This window comes from Nansenia antarctica, assembly GCF_963989245.1.
Source record: "Nansenia antarctica genome assembly, chromosome: 5".
NCBI lineage: Eukaryota > Metazoa > Chordata > Actinopteri > Argentiniformes > Microstomatidae > Nansenia > Nansenia antarctica.
Genome location: NC_137690.1, coordinates 18439120 through 18453698, shown reverse-complemented (window position 1 = coordinate 18453698; position 14579 = coordinate 18439120). Strand labels below are relative to the sequence as shown.

Below are 14579 nucleotides of genomic sequence, written 5' to 3'. Positions count from 1 at the left end.
ATCTGACTCTGGCACCTTCAGCGTGACGGCGCGTCGACTCGGAGCCTCCTCATGTGCGATACAGTAGACTAGTATTATACTAGATGGAGATGTAAATGTAAGCGCACCCTAACTTATGTTCACATAAAGTTCTAATTGTATTGCAGCTAACTTGTACAGTTTTCCTGTATGAAATAAATTACTACAGATGTTTTAAATATCTCCTATATATAATCTCGTGTAAATCGCTTCAAGTAAATAATATATAGATATTGTAAGAGAATGAATGTGGACTATTCTAATTCTAATGTTCTTCTCTCATGCATTTACTCTGATTCTATCAATTAAAATCCAATCTGATTGAAAAACGAAAAAACGATATACATCTAAATAATGTTACACCAACCTACAAGACATGGATATGACACGGTAAACCACAGCTGGAGATACTTTATACCAAGCGAGTATCTTCGACCAAACAGCGATGCTCCCTACCTGGAGCCTGTCAGTCAAGGTTTGGTCAACGCAGACCTGCATCTCATTGATAGCTTGCGCCATCTGGTGGACATGTTGATGCAAATTCTCGCGAGTCACAAACCTCTTTTCTGACCAGTGATTTTGATGGCTCACAATGTCAGCTCAATTTGTATAGAATTATGGTAGGCTAAATAGTCTATTTGAAAAAGACATTTGGAAACATGACTTACGCCATAAATAACGGTGAACAACAATAATGTGATGATGATTATGGAAGAACATGAATTACAAGCAGGCAGTTTAGAGACACTACAAAGGGTCCTTTAATGACATCCATTCAGTCGCATGTTTTTGTTTGTTTACAGTCAACGCTAACTACGAGAGGCTTGGCATGACATATTTCTGGAGACTACTTCAGCTAAACGTCCCATTTCACTCTAACTAGCTGTGTTGGTATGTATGTTATTATTCAAAGATGACACATTAGTCAACGATTTACTAACTTGAAATGTTTTTATGTTTGCTAACCCTTCATGTATTGTGTAATTAGCTAGCTAGTTGATACACAGTTCAGCTAACCTCCTCAAACATCTGTAGTGGATTTGCTGTGGTCATGGATACGTTTGTATGGCTTTAGGCAAGGAGATGGACGGTTACCCTGTGGTGTACGACGAGCAGACTGACTCTACAAAACAGCAAGAGAGACATTACTACCTATTATCAGAACTTCAAGCCCTTGTCAAAGATTTGCCCAGGTAAATATACCACCAGCCCCATGCATCTTCAATGTGTATTGTATGTGACATTGGGATCGTGGTAAATGGATGCAACCAGGGCATGATTCATAAACTTTAATAAGGATACAGGTCTGTGTGGACGCTGTCTATTTAAGACGTTAATGGATGTCTCAAATGATGTATGTATGTATATTTGTTTGTTTGTTCCAATGCCCAGCTCTTTCCAACAACGCTTGTCCTACACAACACTGAGTGACCTTGCTTTGGCTCTCATCGATGGAACAGTATATGAGATAGTGCAGGGACTCCTGGACATCCAGCATCTGACAGAGAGGAATCTGTACAACCAGAGACAAAAGCTGCACAGTGAGCATAGAGGTACGTCTAGTTCAAAGTTCTGTTGGATTAAAACAATGTTTCTTATATACGTAAGTGTGTGGTTGTACTTTTAATGGTTTTGGTTGTTTATCAATTCCAATGTATCTTTTTTCTCATGCCAAGGACTCAAGCAGGATTTGGCTCGTAAGCATAAAGATGCCCTACAGGTTTGCAAGTCCCACAACCTAGCAGTTCTGAAAACCAACCAACAAGGGGAGACAGAGGTAGGGGATTGGCAGACTGTTTTCTTGTTTTACATGATATTGAATCAAACTTTCACATACTCTCCAAACATCCCATCTACAGCCATGTAGTATATTTCGATAGTGTTGTTGAGCTTGCTTGACAGATTACATAATTTGCAATGAAATTAATTTATGCGGTTACTGGTTAGCATTATGAAGTTCCTGTCCCCAAGAAAACATTGTGTTACTCTATGTCTATAAGAATCTGGAGATTCGAGTGAGAGAGGAGCAAAGAATGATGGATGAGAAGATTGTGGCTGAGATGGACCAAAAGGCAATTGACCAGCAGAACACCCTGGAGCAGTCTGGGGTCCCTGGGTTCTACATAACCACCAACCCCCAGGTGAATCTTTACATCCTTATGTGAATGCTGTTGCTGATAGCAAATAGGCCTAATTGAAAAGATAATGGTGCAATATCATTGTGCTCTTCACATGAGCTTTTATAAATAAACAGACATCTTATCGATATTATATATATAAAATAAAATCACTTCTCTTTACATTAATGTTTTAATATACTGCTTTTCAACACAGCAGCAATGCTTCAGTTAGTTATGATGTGTGTGTGTGTGTGTGTGTGTGTGTGTGTGTGTGTGTGTGTGTGTGTGTGTGTGTGTGTGTGTGTGTGTGTGTGTGTGTGTGTGTGTGTGTGTGTGTGTGTGTGTGTGTGTGTGTGTGTGTGTGTGTGTGTGTGTGTTGCATAGATTGCAGTATAGGAACATTTCCAGCAGATGGTGATAGAGACTCTCTAACTGTAATGGCTGTAAGGTTTCATGTTTCCATCTTATCATTGCAGGAACTGACAATGCAGATGAACTTGTTGGAATTGATCCTCAAACTTCAACAGAAAGAGTCACAGTCAGGAGGCCCATCCTGAGAGACAGGTGTCTGATCATGCCAAAAACACTGGACACTTATAGAACATTATAGTGGACAGAGACTGGAAAGTATCCTGTCTTGTCAAGGAGCACTTGAGCAGGGCTCAAGATTCTCACTCAGCCCCGACATCGTGATCCTCCGATCCTCAGGAGTATTATCTGTTATCCTTACTGTAGGTGCACATGGAGACTAGGAAGCTGAAAAATTTCATGATTCTATGTAAAAAAAAAAAAAAGAAGAAGAAAAAAAAAAGGCCAAGACTTTGGGTTGTAAGCTGCTCATGCATTTCCAAAACCTAAAGAACAAGTTATGTTTGTGTTGAAATTAAATTATAGTTTATCAACATTAACTCACTGACTTTGACCACTGATGAAATGTCTGTGTTCATGAAATAAAAATGAGTTCATAATCAAAATGTGGTACATTTAATGCCTATAAGTGTATTGGTGTGTGTGTCATAGGCAATTTGGCATTCAAAACAGGTTGTGTACTGTATATTATAGCTCTGAGTGTCCAGTGCTCCTTCTGTCCTTTATTGTGTTATTGCTTTTTGAGGCCTGAGATCAAAATGACATGGTGATGGATTTCATTAGCCTTTTACCATGGCACATTAATTCTATATCATCACTAGAAGTTGTGGGTCAAATTAGATATATTTAAATGTACTACACACTAGCAGTTGCAAAATAATTTGCATGCCGATATCCAGATAGGTTTGTTTGGTTGAAGTCTCTTGCAGGATGTTTGACGACTTTGAAACGTCTTGACGACTTGTGACTAACCGGTTTTGATCCTGGGGTCAAACCCCTTTCTGTTGATCTTATCGTAATCGGATGGACTGTGGGTACTGTGCCTTTAAGAAGAAAGAGCTCAACTCACTCTCCGTTCACTCCTCATCTTCCTCCCTATCTGCCGTAAGCGCTCCCAGCGATATCAAGCGGGCCTTAAATACAGATGAACGATATGGAACAATAAAAGGTAAACAAATAAATACATTTTGGTGTAATCTTAAAGTTATGTATTTTTTAAGTCATAATGGATATTACGTTTTTAGGGTACAGCAGTAGCGTTTCTTACCTGGTATATCAAATTAAACACCTTGGTCGTACGATGATAGAAAAAAATGACCAGAATGTAAAACTACATTAATACAACAGCATACACATGTTATAAACGTTGTTTCGCAATGAAATGTGTCATCAATTGTATATTGAGTTTCCATTTTGTTTTGAATTATTAATGTTGCCATTCTAAAATAAAAAAAGGCGCATCTTTTGCGTCTATTCTGTGGCCAACGCTTTTATAATTAAAGGAATCTCACACGTAGGCCTATAAAGGATAGATTCACTTTAGCGTTGTTTATTTCTAAAGGGGAATGAACCCATTACGTAATTTATTTCTACCACTGAATTCGCCATATGGCCATGCACCGTGCGGAGTCATCGGAAACGTTGCATTGTATGTGTCGGACACCGGCATAGTCCTATCCAAATTCATTTTATTTCCTTGCTATGGGAGCCGAAGCGTTTCAATCGCTGGTTATATTGTTGCCTAGCATGTTACCTGTCACTCTACCTGTCTGTTGATTTTTATTTGATGGGTCCTATACACGTCATTCAGGATGAGACCTTAGTGTTCAGTACAGGCCCATCAGTAGTGGCCCCCACTGTCAGTGAAGAGAAGATCAGAACAGTTACCCTTACAAAGGTTTCTTGTCATACACAGAATTATATCATCACTTAATCACTAATTAAATTATATGTCTCAACATTAATCAAAACCAAACCAAATATTTTACTTCATCCTGTCTTCATTTGATATCTGACCTAATTGTGAATTATGCACTGCAGTATTTAATTTTAAGCATTGAAAGCCTAAAGTTTGTTTCATGATTTCAAGAACCAGTCAACCTTTTATTTGAAAGCAAATTCAGCATTCTCTGCAATGCATAGGGAAATCATGTAAGTGTTGACTGCCAATGGCCCCTGGTCCGAGCATTAATTTGTTTTTCTTATGATGACTGATTTATAGATGATTCACTTACTTTAGACAAATGTACTTGTAAGTTGCTTTGGATAAAGGCGTCTGCTAAATGTCTGAAATGTAAATGTAAATGTAAATGCAACAGATAAGCAGTGTGTAAAGGTGAAAGGGATGGATGAGTCACCCATTCAGCGGCAGGACAGATGGACATGTGAATTGGATGTTTTCCCATCTCTGTAACTGTACTGTATGACATCATACCTGTGTTTTCTGTCTTTCAGGCCAGCTGGACTGGAGGAGAATGGATCAAGTTTGAGCATCTGACTTGACACTACCCTGCCCAATTGCTGTGTGTGTTATTCTGTCGCCATGGCAGCCTGCGTGCGTGGCTGTGCGCCAGCGGTGCGTCTATGCCACAGGCTGAACCGCCTGAAGACGCTGGATGACGACATGATGGCGACGTCGCTGAAACGCTGTCTCTCCACTGTGGACCTGGCTATGCTGGGTGTCGGAGGCATGGTGGGCTCGGGCCTCTACGTCCTGACAGGCACTGTGGCCAAGGACACAGCCGGCCCTGCCGTGATCCTCTCCTTCCTCATTGCAGGCATCGCCTCTCTACTGGCCGCCCTCTGTTATGCAGAGTTTGGGGCACGTGTTCCCAAAACAGGCTCAGCCTACATGTTCACCTATGTCTCTGTGGGAGAGATCTGGGCCTTTCTTATTGGCTGGAATGTGGTCCTGGAGTACATGATTGGTGGGGCTGCAGTGGCGCGGGCATGGAGTGGTTACCTGGACTCCATGTTTAACCACACCATCCAGAACTACACAGAGAACCACATCATGCGGTGGGATGTGCCCTTTTTCGCCCACTACCCTGACCTGCTGGCTGCAGGGATCCTACTGGTCGCCACTGTCTTCATATCCTTTGGAGTGCAAGTTTCCTCATGGCTCAACCACATCTTCTCTACCATTAGTATCATTGTCATAGTCTTCATCCTGGTGTTTGGCTTCATGCTGGCAGATCCAGTCAACTGGAGCCAGAAAGAGGGAGGCTTTGCCCCTTTTGGTGTGTCTGGAGTACTGGCGGGCACCGCTACCTGCTTTTATGCGTTTGTTGGCTTCGATGTGATTGCAGCCTCCAGTGAGGAGGCGAGGAACCCCCAGCGGGCTATTCCCATAGCCACTGCCATCTCTCTGGCCATGGCAGCCACAGCCTACGTCCTGGTCGCCACTGTACTCACACTCATGGTACCGTGGCACACGCTGGACCCCAACTCAGCCCTCTCGGACGCCTTCTTCCGCCGTGGCTATAGTTGGGCTGGCATTATCGTGGCAATAGGGTCCATCTGCGGTGAGTGTTTCTTTAACTCTCAGATCTGACCTATAGTGGTACTGTTCAGATATGGCACTGTTCAGATGCTGAAAGTATAGTAGAAATGATCGCGTCTATTAGTCATTTTTGTTTAATTTATAAGATCTAGTCAATGTAGGCAGTCAAATGAATGGAAGGACTGCTGACGTTTTTCTTATTGCTAATAGTATATTAATATTTTCTAATGAATATGAAAATGTTGACTTTGTTGCACAGTTCTCTGTTGTGATGTTCCTGCAGTAATCACATGACTCTCACTTCCCCACCTCTAGCCATGAACACAGTGCTGCTCAGCAACCTCTTCTCTCTCCCTCGGATTGTTTATGCCATGGCGGAGGATGGCCTCTTCTTCTCCTTCTTCGCCAAAGTCAACCCCGTCACCAAGGTCCCTGTCAATGCCATCCTGGTGTTTGGCACCCTAATGGCCATCCTAGCTCTCATCTTGGACCTAGAGGCCCTGGTCCAGTTCCTGTCCATTGGCACCCTCTTGGCCTACACCTTTGTGGCAGCCAGTATTATTGTGCTGCGCTTCCAGCCTGACAAGACTTCCCCCAAGGCTAACGCCTCTACCTCCCCCAACCCCAATTCTGAGCCCTCCCCTGTGGCCTCCGAGTCCCAGAACATAGCCCCGGACAGCGGGGAGCTGAAGGAGTATGAGTCCTTCTCAGACAAGCTCCAGTTGGTGGAGATGCAGAAGACGCGGGAGCGGCGTGGGCCGGGTCAGCTGAAGGCCCGCTGGGAGCCCTACCTGGGCATGGTGCTGGGGGACTGTGAGGCGGGGGAGGTAGTGGCCTTCTCTGTGCTGGCTCTGATGGTGAGCTCTGTGTCCTTCAATGCAGTGCTGGTGTTTGGGAATAACCAGCTGCATCTGCCTGTGTGGAGCTTCTCCCTGCTGCTGGTCGTGTTTGGGTCAGCCTACCTCCTCAGCCTGGGGCTCATATGGGCCCATGAGCCTCATCTCAACACCAAAACCTTCCAGGTGCGCCTTCCGCAAAGCTCAATGCAGAGATTCAATGTAGCATACTAACTTGCATCTATATATGAGCATGGCTATTGTCTGATTTTTTGATAGATGATAGAGTTAAGGAGGAAGGCCTAGAATTGGCAATTAAATTGCCCTTCTTATTATTGGTTATAATGCTGTCTGGGGAGTTGATGAAAAAGCCTGTGTTTTTATCCCATTGTAAGTGAATTCCCCTCTGTCGTAATGCAGTCATGACAAGCTCTGATAATTTCTCTCTCTGTCAGTTTTTAGTCTTTGAGTGTGTTTTTGCAGCTGTCTCTCCTCCTTCAGACATGATAAAGGGACTAGTCTGAATGCTGAGTAGAAAGGGTGCCATGTTATCAGCTAGCTCTGACTGAGGCTGTCACGGCAGGCACTCACACTCTGCTGTATGGTCTGCTCCTCACACTCTGCTGTATGGTCTGCTCCTCACAGAAAGCGAAAGCTGTTTCAGTGACTCATATTAGAGAGGCAGACATTTCTGTTTGCTATAGCATGACCGATGTTTCCCCTGGCAGCAGCCTACAGTAATATAAAACCTTGTCATAAAACCCATTCACTCTGCTGTGACATATTTAATGAACAAAATCCTCCTGTCAAAGTGTATTTTTAACCTTTTACCCAAGCCCAGAGGGATTCATTTTGCCTTTGTCTCTCCAGCTTTCTCTTAATTGTTGTCATGTATGTCAGGATGACAACATGTTGTCATATTTCTAGGTTCCCCTGGTCCCGCTCATCCCTGGTGTCAGTATCCTCCTGAATGTGTTCCTCATGCTGAAGCTCAGCCCTATCACCTGGATTCGCTTTACCGTATGGCTGGCTGCAGGTAAGATGGCTTCCTGCCACAGTTAAACTGTACTGGAGGACTCCTGCACTGTAAACTGTAAACGATTTCTTCTAAACAATTGTTTTGAAAAAACTATGCTTTGCTTTCCTTCTATTTTGCAAACGATTAATAAGCAGTATCCATCTGATTAAAAGTACAGAATGATATTCGTTTGAGCAATTCATCTCATTCAGGATTTGAACAAGAGGACTATACACTGCCTCTTATAAAGGCGCACGTTTGTCAGTAGGATGTAGATGTGTACAAACACACCCTGTAAAACAAACAGCATCTCGGCAAGCAAGAGCCAACGTCACATTCTGTGGTTCTCACCATGAAGGACGATGACCAAAATGTTTGTGTTGTTAGAAAACAAAAATCATGCATGGATGTCAATAAGGAGATTTGAAGAGTACCATACACAGATCCCAAATGTGGATTCTGCCCTTTGTGCACTATAGTACCTTACATGTAAGTATGTGTTTTACCATCATCAGGTTACACATGCATTGCTGCTTTGTTCTCCCATTTCTTCCCTGAAGTGAGTTAACCCATTCTAGCATAGCCGGTGTGAGGATAGGGCTGTTAATTGGCTGTAGAGTTCCCTGTCAGCAAAGAGGATCAGCAAGGAAGCATGATTAGCTGTATGAGCTCAGACCTCCTCTGGACCAGTAAACCCTTTAAACGCACCTGTCTGCCGAGAGCCAGTTACTTGCTGCACAGGGGATATTAGTCACGACAGGGGCTTGGGCTAAGCCATGTCTGAGAAATCATTTCCCTAGTGAAAGCTATGTGACCATTACGGGCAGCAGGCCCAGGATGAAGGATGTGTCGTATTGGAGGCGGTGCTTTACCATCGAACAATTCATGTTAGCTGTTTGTTCCCATTTACATACTATATGTGTTGCCCTTCTCCAGGTCTGTTGGTGTATTTTGGCTATGGGATCTGGCACAGCAAGGAGGGCCTGAGGGAGTTACAACCCAAGGATATGGCTGCCAGGTACGTGGTGCTCCCCAGTGGCAGCCTGGTAGAGACAGTGCAATCTGTACAACCGGAGGGACAGGGGGACGGCAGCGCCCACCACACCACCCCATCCCCTACCCTGCCAACTGAAGAGCAGCACGCAAAGAGATGATGTGTGGGGAGCCGTTCTCATTCCAGTGGGCCCACCCGTTATCACCTCCCTGCTCCTCCTCCTATCTGTATACTGTTACTGCTTTCATTACCTCACTTTCCCCTCTCTCATGTGACTGATCTGATACAATGTGTACTGCCTCAGTTTCTCAGAATATGTAAGCACATCACAGTGTAAGCACATCACAAGATGAAACTCACACACTTTGTCATTGTGAAACAACTTTATGTCAGTCAATATGAAAACATAGGAAGCGTTACTACTGTCCTGCGTTGTATAGCATATTACATGAAAGTCCATATTTCATAAACTGCAGAATGTGAACTGGAGACACTCATCTGCAATGTTACGATTGCTAGCAGAGAGTCTAAGTGGTTGCTAAAAGAGCAATAAATCGATGTAAATTACTAAATATTGATTTTAAATGTTTAGCTTGAACAAAGTTGGTAACAAAACAGTCCACAGTCAGTTCAGGGTGATTTACTGTAGGTTCACTGCAGTTACAGTAGTCACAGTAGACATGTAGACACTGTTAATTAACTGTTAATTAACTACCAGTCCGGCCTGTCTCCAAAAGTGACGAGTGTCCCCGGTTATTTTTTATGTTCTGCAGTTTATGACCTATGGACTTCCATAGCATAGTTATCACAGTTTATGACCTATGGACTTCCATAGCATAGCTATCACAGATTTATTTTTAGCTAGGCTATTATTTCCTTAATGCTTCGATTGGTCCTCCTTTTATCTCTCTATCATAACCAAATTAGTTTGGAAGCTGGGCGGTATTGATTTGATAATGACATGCTAAGTGGACTTACACTAACTCATGTATATATCAAGTTTCAAGTTTATTGTTTAAGTCACATTACACAACTGTAAGAGAGTAATATTCTTAGTCTTCAGTTCCTGACATTGCTGCACAAGACAGTTCATTTTCTGCATGTTTTTTTGACAAGTACAGGAATGAATGAAGAGGCTATCTGTTTTCTCACACACCCTTAACACAAGCACATATCTACTGTATATGTTTGCCTTCTGTTCCTTGTTTTATGTCTTTCTCATACACATGCACACTATTCTCACCTGAGGACAGACTAGGTTTCGTTAGTGGGTCATGTGGATCCACTTACAACCCCTAGGAACCACATCTATTTGTATCCCCCTTGTTCCCACACTATCACTGGAGGCCACTCAGCTGAAAGGACAGCACTAATTCTGCTGAGTTATCCTACATTGTATCTGTTTTAATGAATCCTATTTAGGCCTATGTCATGTATTTTCTGAGCTGAGAAGATTCTATTTTATATGTATTTATTTGTATTTCACTGATGCCGGCAGTCTATCATTTGCCATTAATTGTCATATGCCAGTGTATCAATATGAGCTAATCTGCCTATCACACACGTTACCTACTGTCATTATATGTATTTTGGGTCTTTCTTTGTTCCTTAGTACCAGAATAACTTGATTCCACTTGTTTGTTCTGTCTGCCATATGAGATGGTCACTATATTCTCTTCTAAGGGTGAGCAGACCTTTAACTTTTCAACTAATCCCTTTACTCCCATCGCATGACCTCTGGCGCTCTTTCGTGTCAGTGTCACAGATTCTGCCATTTCACTGGGTTTTCCCATGCACAACAGAGAGCCCTTTCCCTGTGTCCCAGCTAGCATGAGATTAGAGATTATACAACCAACTGATATCAAAGCACATGGATGGTTGTTTTGGTTTTTGTTCTTGTCTGTCCTCATAGAAGAGATAGATTGATTGAGAGTTAACAGATTAGTTTTTTTGATAAGGACAGAACAAACCCACTGCATGCACCTGAACAGGGTATTTGGTCATATCATGGTTTAGGTAGAATCTTGACAAACATGAATTGGGTTGTTTTGTCAGAGTATGCCAGCTATTGGATGTGCCTCATCCTCCGGTAATCTGCCAGATTCGCAGTGGTCCATGCAGCTTCCCCACAGTTTGACCTAGATTATGGACGTGCACATGTGACTTGATGATTCTCACTCACAGAACTGGATTACACTCTGAGATAGCATAGCACTCTCACCCACAGCTATTCACTCTCAAAATTGATTGCACCAGCGTTACAGGCACATCATATGTAAGGACAGGTTACTATGATGTCATAACAAGGTAATCTCTATATGATAAGCATAACATTCCCAAACTGAAGTTATTCAGTCAAGTCGTGAAAGTCGCTTATTTTGTTATTCAAGGTTTGCCTATTTGTTACTTTTTCAAATTGTGGTAAATCATCTGTACCATGTATCTGCGTGACGGTAATGTACTTACAACATTGCCTTGATGTTTTCAGCATGTCCTGTATTTGAGTCTTTAGAATTTGATGTTGCTTGGTAGACCACCTTTGTGTTTTACTTGAAAAGCTGATTCCTTTTTTGTATTTAAAATTATTTAATTCTCATTGTAAACATACAGTATTTGTTTCTGTAAATGTGGGACACAAGCAACCAATGGCCTTAAAGATGTTTTAATCAATACAGAATGATTCCCAAAGCTTATGCGAAATATCATTGACTTGAGTTGTTGACTTGTTTTTATCCAAGAAGTTATATCCCTATAATAATCTTAGTATTTACTCATAGAATATGAAACTATATTGTAAAATACTATATTACATTATATTGATTTAAACAATACATAAACCTTTTGGGATAATAGAATGTAGGTAAATGTCGAGATTTGAGTACCAAAAATATTATAAGGAGTTTTGTACAACTTTGCACACTGTTTAAGATTTTAAAACCCTTTACTGCAAAGAATGTGTCTCTCTCTCAGCGTGTCTGAACTCTGTTGTTTCTGTGGGGGCAGGTGGCAGGTATTGACACTGTGGTGCTTTTGGCAAGTTGAGCATTTTTTTCACCTCTATGAATTGCTGTCTGTTTTTTGTCTGTCAGTAAACACAGTAAGCTATGATTTCTGACTTCAGAATATATATATTGTACTCTGTACTTGCACATTCAAAGTCTTTTTGTTGTATAAAATATGAAAGACTATGTGTTATTTAGTGACAAATAAATGTTTTGAAGCAGCACTCTGAGTATTGTTATATGATATAGTTACGGTAGTCCAAAATAACATACATTTAATTTTAAAGATAGATATTTCTGCCATTATGCTTCTTTATACTCTATGCAACAGTTATGCTTAATCATTCAAACATAACACAAGCATACAGCAGTTGACATTCATATTTGTGGGGTTGGGGGATGGGGTTAAGACAATCTGAATTACATGCTTGACTAATGACACACACAGCCTTATAATTAGCTCAATTGAACTACTTAATGCTGAAGGCTAGACTAAGTCCTTCATAGTGGTCCAGGGGTTGAGTGATTTTGCAGACGTGGAGAGGAATTTGCGTAAGAGTGCATTTATTAGTGGGTTTCAAGAAAAGCAATATCTATTAATCTGAAACCCTATGAGTTGGTTACACCTCTGTTGGGTTCAGGTATAGGGCCGGGGGTCAGTGACAAAAGACAAAGGAAAGTAATTGTCTTTACTACTACAAGGAAATACCATAACAACCTAAACGCATTTAAATATTTTAAGTGTGTGAAGTGAGTCTCCTATGTCTGAGCATATTTGGAAAGACAGTAAAGGCAGGAGAAAATCCACACATGAATGCCCTGATCACCAGTGTTGCTATGGGAACTCTCTCGACAGAGTTCTCTGTAAAGCATTGGACACGTCTGTCTTCGTGGCATTGTGTTTGTTGCAACACCGAAGTAGAGCCTTTAGAAGGCCACATGCTCCGATAAGCATATTGTACAGAGACACACGCCACACCTGGCGTCAAGTGGCATGATGGCTTCCTGTTACAGTTACTAGGAGTTCCCAAACATGCAATATACAGTATACCTCTGAGTCTTTATGCTTGACAACATTATGTATTAATGAGGTTTAATAATTAATGTGTTTTAATAGACGTATTATGCACATGTCCTAGGCTGAATACAAAGTACTAATATACCGTAACCTATCTATGCATCCTCTATATTTAGTTTATCACATTACTATAGTGTTTTATAGTGTATTACTATATAACCTACCTAACTAACTACCTAACTACCTAACTAACTAATCAACTACCTAACTACCTAACTAACTACCTAACTAACTAACTACCTACCTAATTAACTACCTAACTACCTACCTAATTAACTACCTAACTAGCTACCTACATACCTAACTACCAAACTAACTACCTACCTAGCTATCGAACTACCTACCTACCTACCTAACTACCCTCTTGAATCAATCAATTTAATTTGTATGACTTTTATTTTGAAATAAAATGTGACTTTTATTCAGATTTATTTTTTCAGACTTTTATTCTGACATTTTTTCTAACTAACTACCTACCTACCTACCTACCTAACTACCTACCTACCTACCTAATTAACTACCTAACTACCTACCTAACTAGCTACCTACCTACCAAACTAACTACCTACCTACCTACCTACCTACCTACCTACCTACCTAACTACAGGTCTTCCCTCTTGAATCAATAACCTAGAAATATTTAATTTTTATGACTTTTATTTTGAAATAAAATTGTTTGGACTTTTATTTTGACATTTTATTTTTTGGACTTTTATTCTGAAATTCTATTTTTCAGATATTTATTCAGATGCATTAAAATACTAACAGTCAGAGAGAGGGGAGAGAGACGGAGGAGGTAGGGGTGAGGAAGAGCGGAGGTGAGGGATAGCGGGGGTAGTGGAGCATGGGTACTAAAAATGAGGCAGTGATGGGTTATGGGATGGGTGAGAGACGGTGATCAACAGGTGCATTGATCGACTATGGTTCGCTGCAGGATTTGTTTGAAAGCAGTGAGTGAGGTGAGGGCGGTGAGTTTGAGGGTGTTTTGTAAGGTGTTCCAGTCGTGTGCTGCAGCGAACCGGAAAGCGCTACGCCCGACTACGGTACGGGCTTTGGGGATGGTGAGTCGGACAAGATCACTGGATCTTAGAACGATGACGGGGCGGTGAGAGAGGTGCAGAAGGGATGAGAGGTAGAAAGGTGTTTTGCAAAGTAAGGATTTGTAGATAATATGAAGCCAGTGACAGAGCCGTCTGCTGTGAAGAGATGTCCAGTCTACAAGGGTGTACAGAACACAGTGGTGAGTTGTGAAAGGCGCACTAGTGGCAAAACGAATGGCGGAGTGATGGAGTGTGTCGAGTTTCCTGAGGGCAGACTGAGATGCCATCCTATAGATGGTATCGCCATAGTCAAATATGGGCAGGATGGTCATCTTGACAAGGGTATGTTTGGCTGCACGGGTGAAGGAGGCCTTGTTCCGGTATAAAAAGCTTAGGCGAGCTTTGACTTTTGTCTGCAGGTGCTTTATGTGGGTGGTGAAGGACAGGGATGAGTCCAGCCAAAGGCCAAGGTATTTGTAACAAGAGACAAACTCCAGCTCGGAACCGTCAACACAGAAGATCTTAGGGGGGCTGCTGACACGAGGTCTCCGGTCGAAAAGAATGCACTTTGAGTTAAGTTGACATAAGAGTTAAGTTGTGTT

General features: G+C 41.8%; 2 protein-coding genes across 2 annotated transcripts; both read left to right on the top strand.

Moving 5' to 3' along the window:
* The first annotated feature begins 826 nt into the window (after nt 1-826).
* Nucleotides 827-2947, top strand: dgcr6 (DiGeorge syndrome critical region gene 6). Its single transcript, XM_080532189.1, has 6 exons — nt 827-909; nt 1094-1211; nt 1411-1571; nt 1695-1795; nt 2019-2159; nt 2615-2947. The coding sequence occupies exons 2-6, from the start codon at nt 1102-1104 to the stop codon at nt 2693-2695; spliced, it is 594 nt and encodes a 197-aa protein (XP_080388315.1). The 5' UTR covers nt 827-909; nt 1094-1101; the 3' UTR covers nt 2696-2947.
* Nucleotides 2948-5049: 2102 nt separating this feature from the next.
* slc7a4 (solute carrier family 7 member 4) lies at nt 5050-9017 on the top strand (the record flags this gene model as incomplete). The annotated part of the gene is made up of 4 exons (XM_080532673.1): nt 5050-6031; nt 6325-7031; nt 7773-7881; nt 8800-9017. 4 exons carry the CDS (start codon nt 5050-5052, stop codon nt 9015-9017), a joined length of 2016 nt encoding a protein of 671 aa, XP_080388799.1.
* Between the last annotated feature and the right edge of the window lie 5562 nt (nt 9018-14579).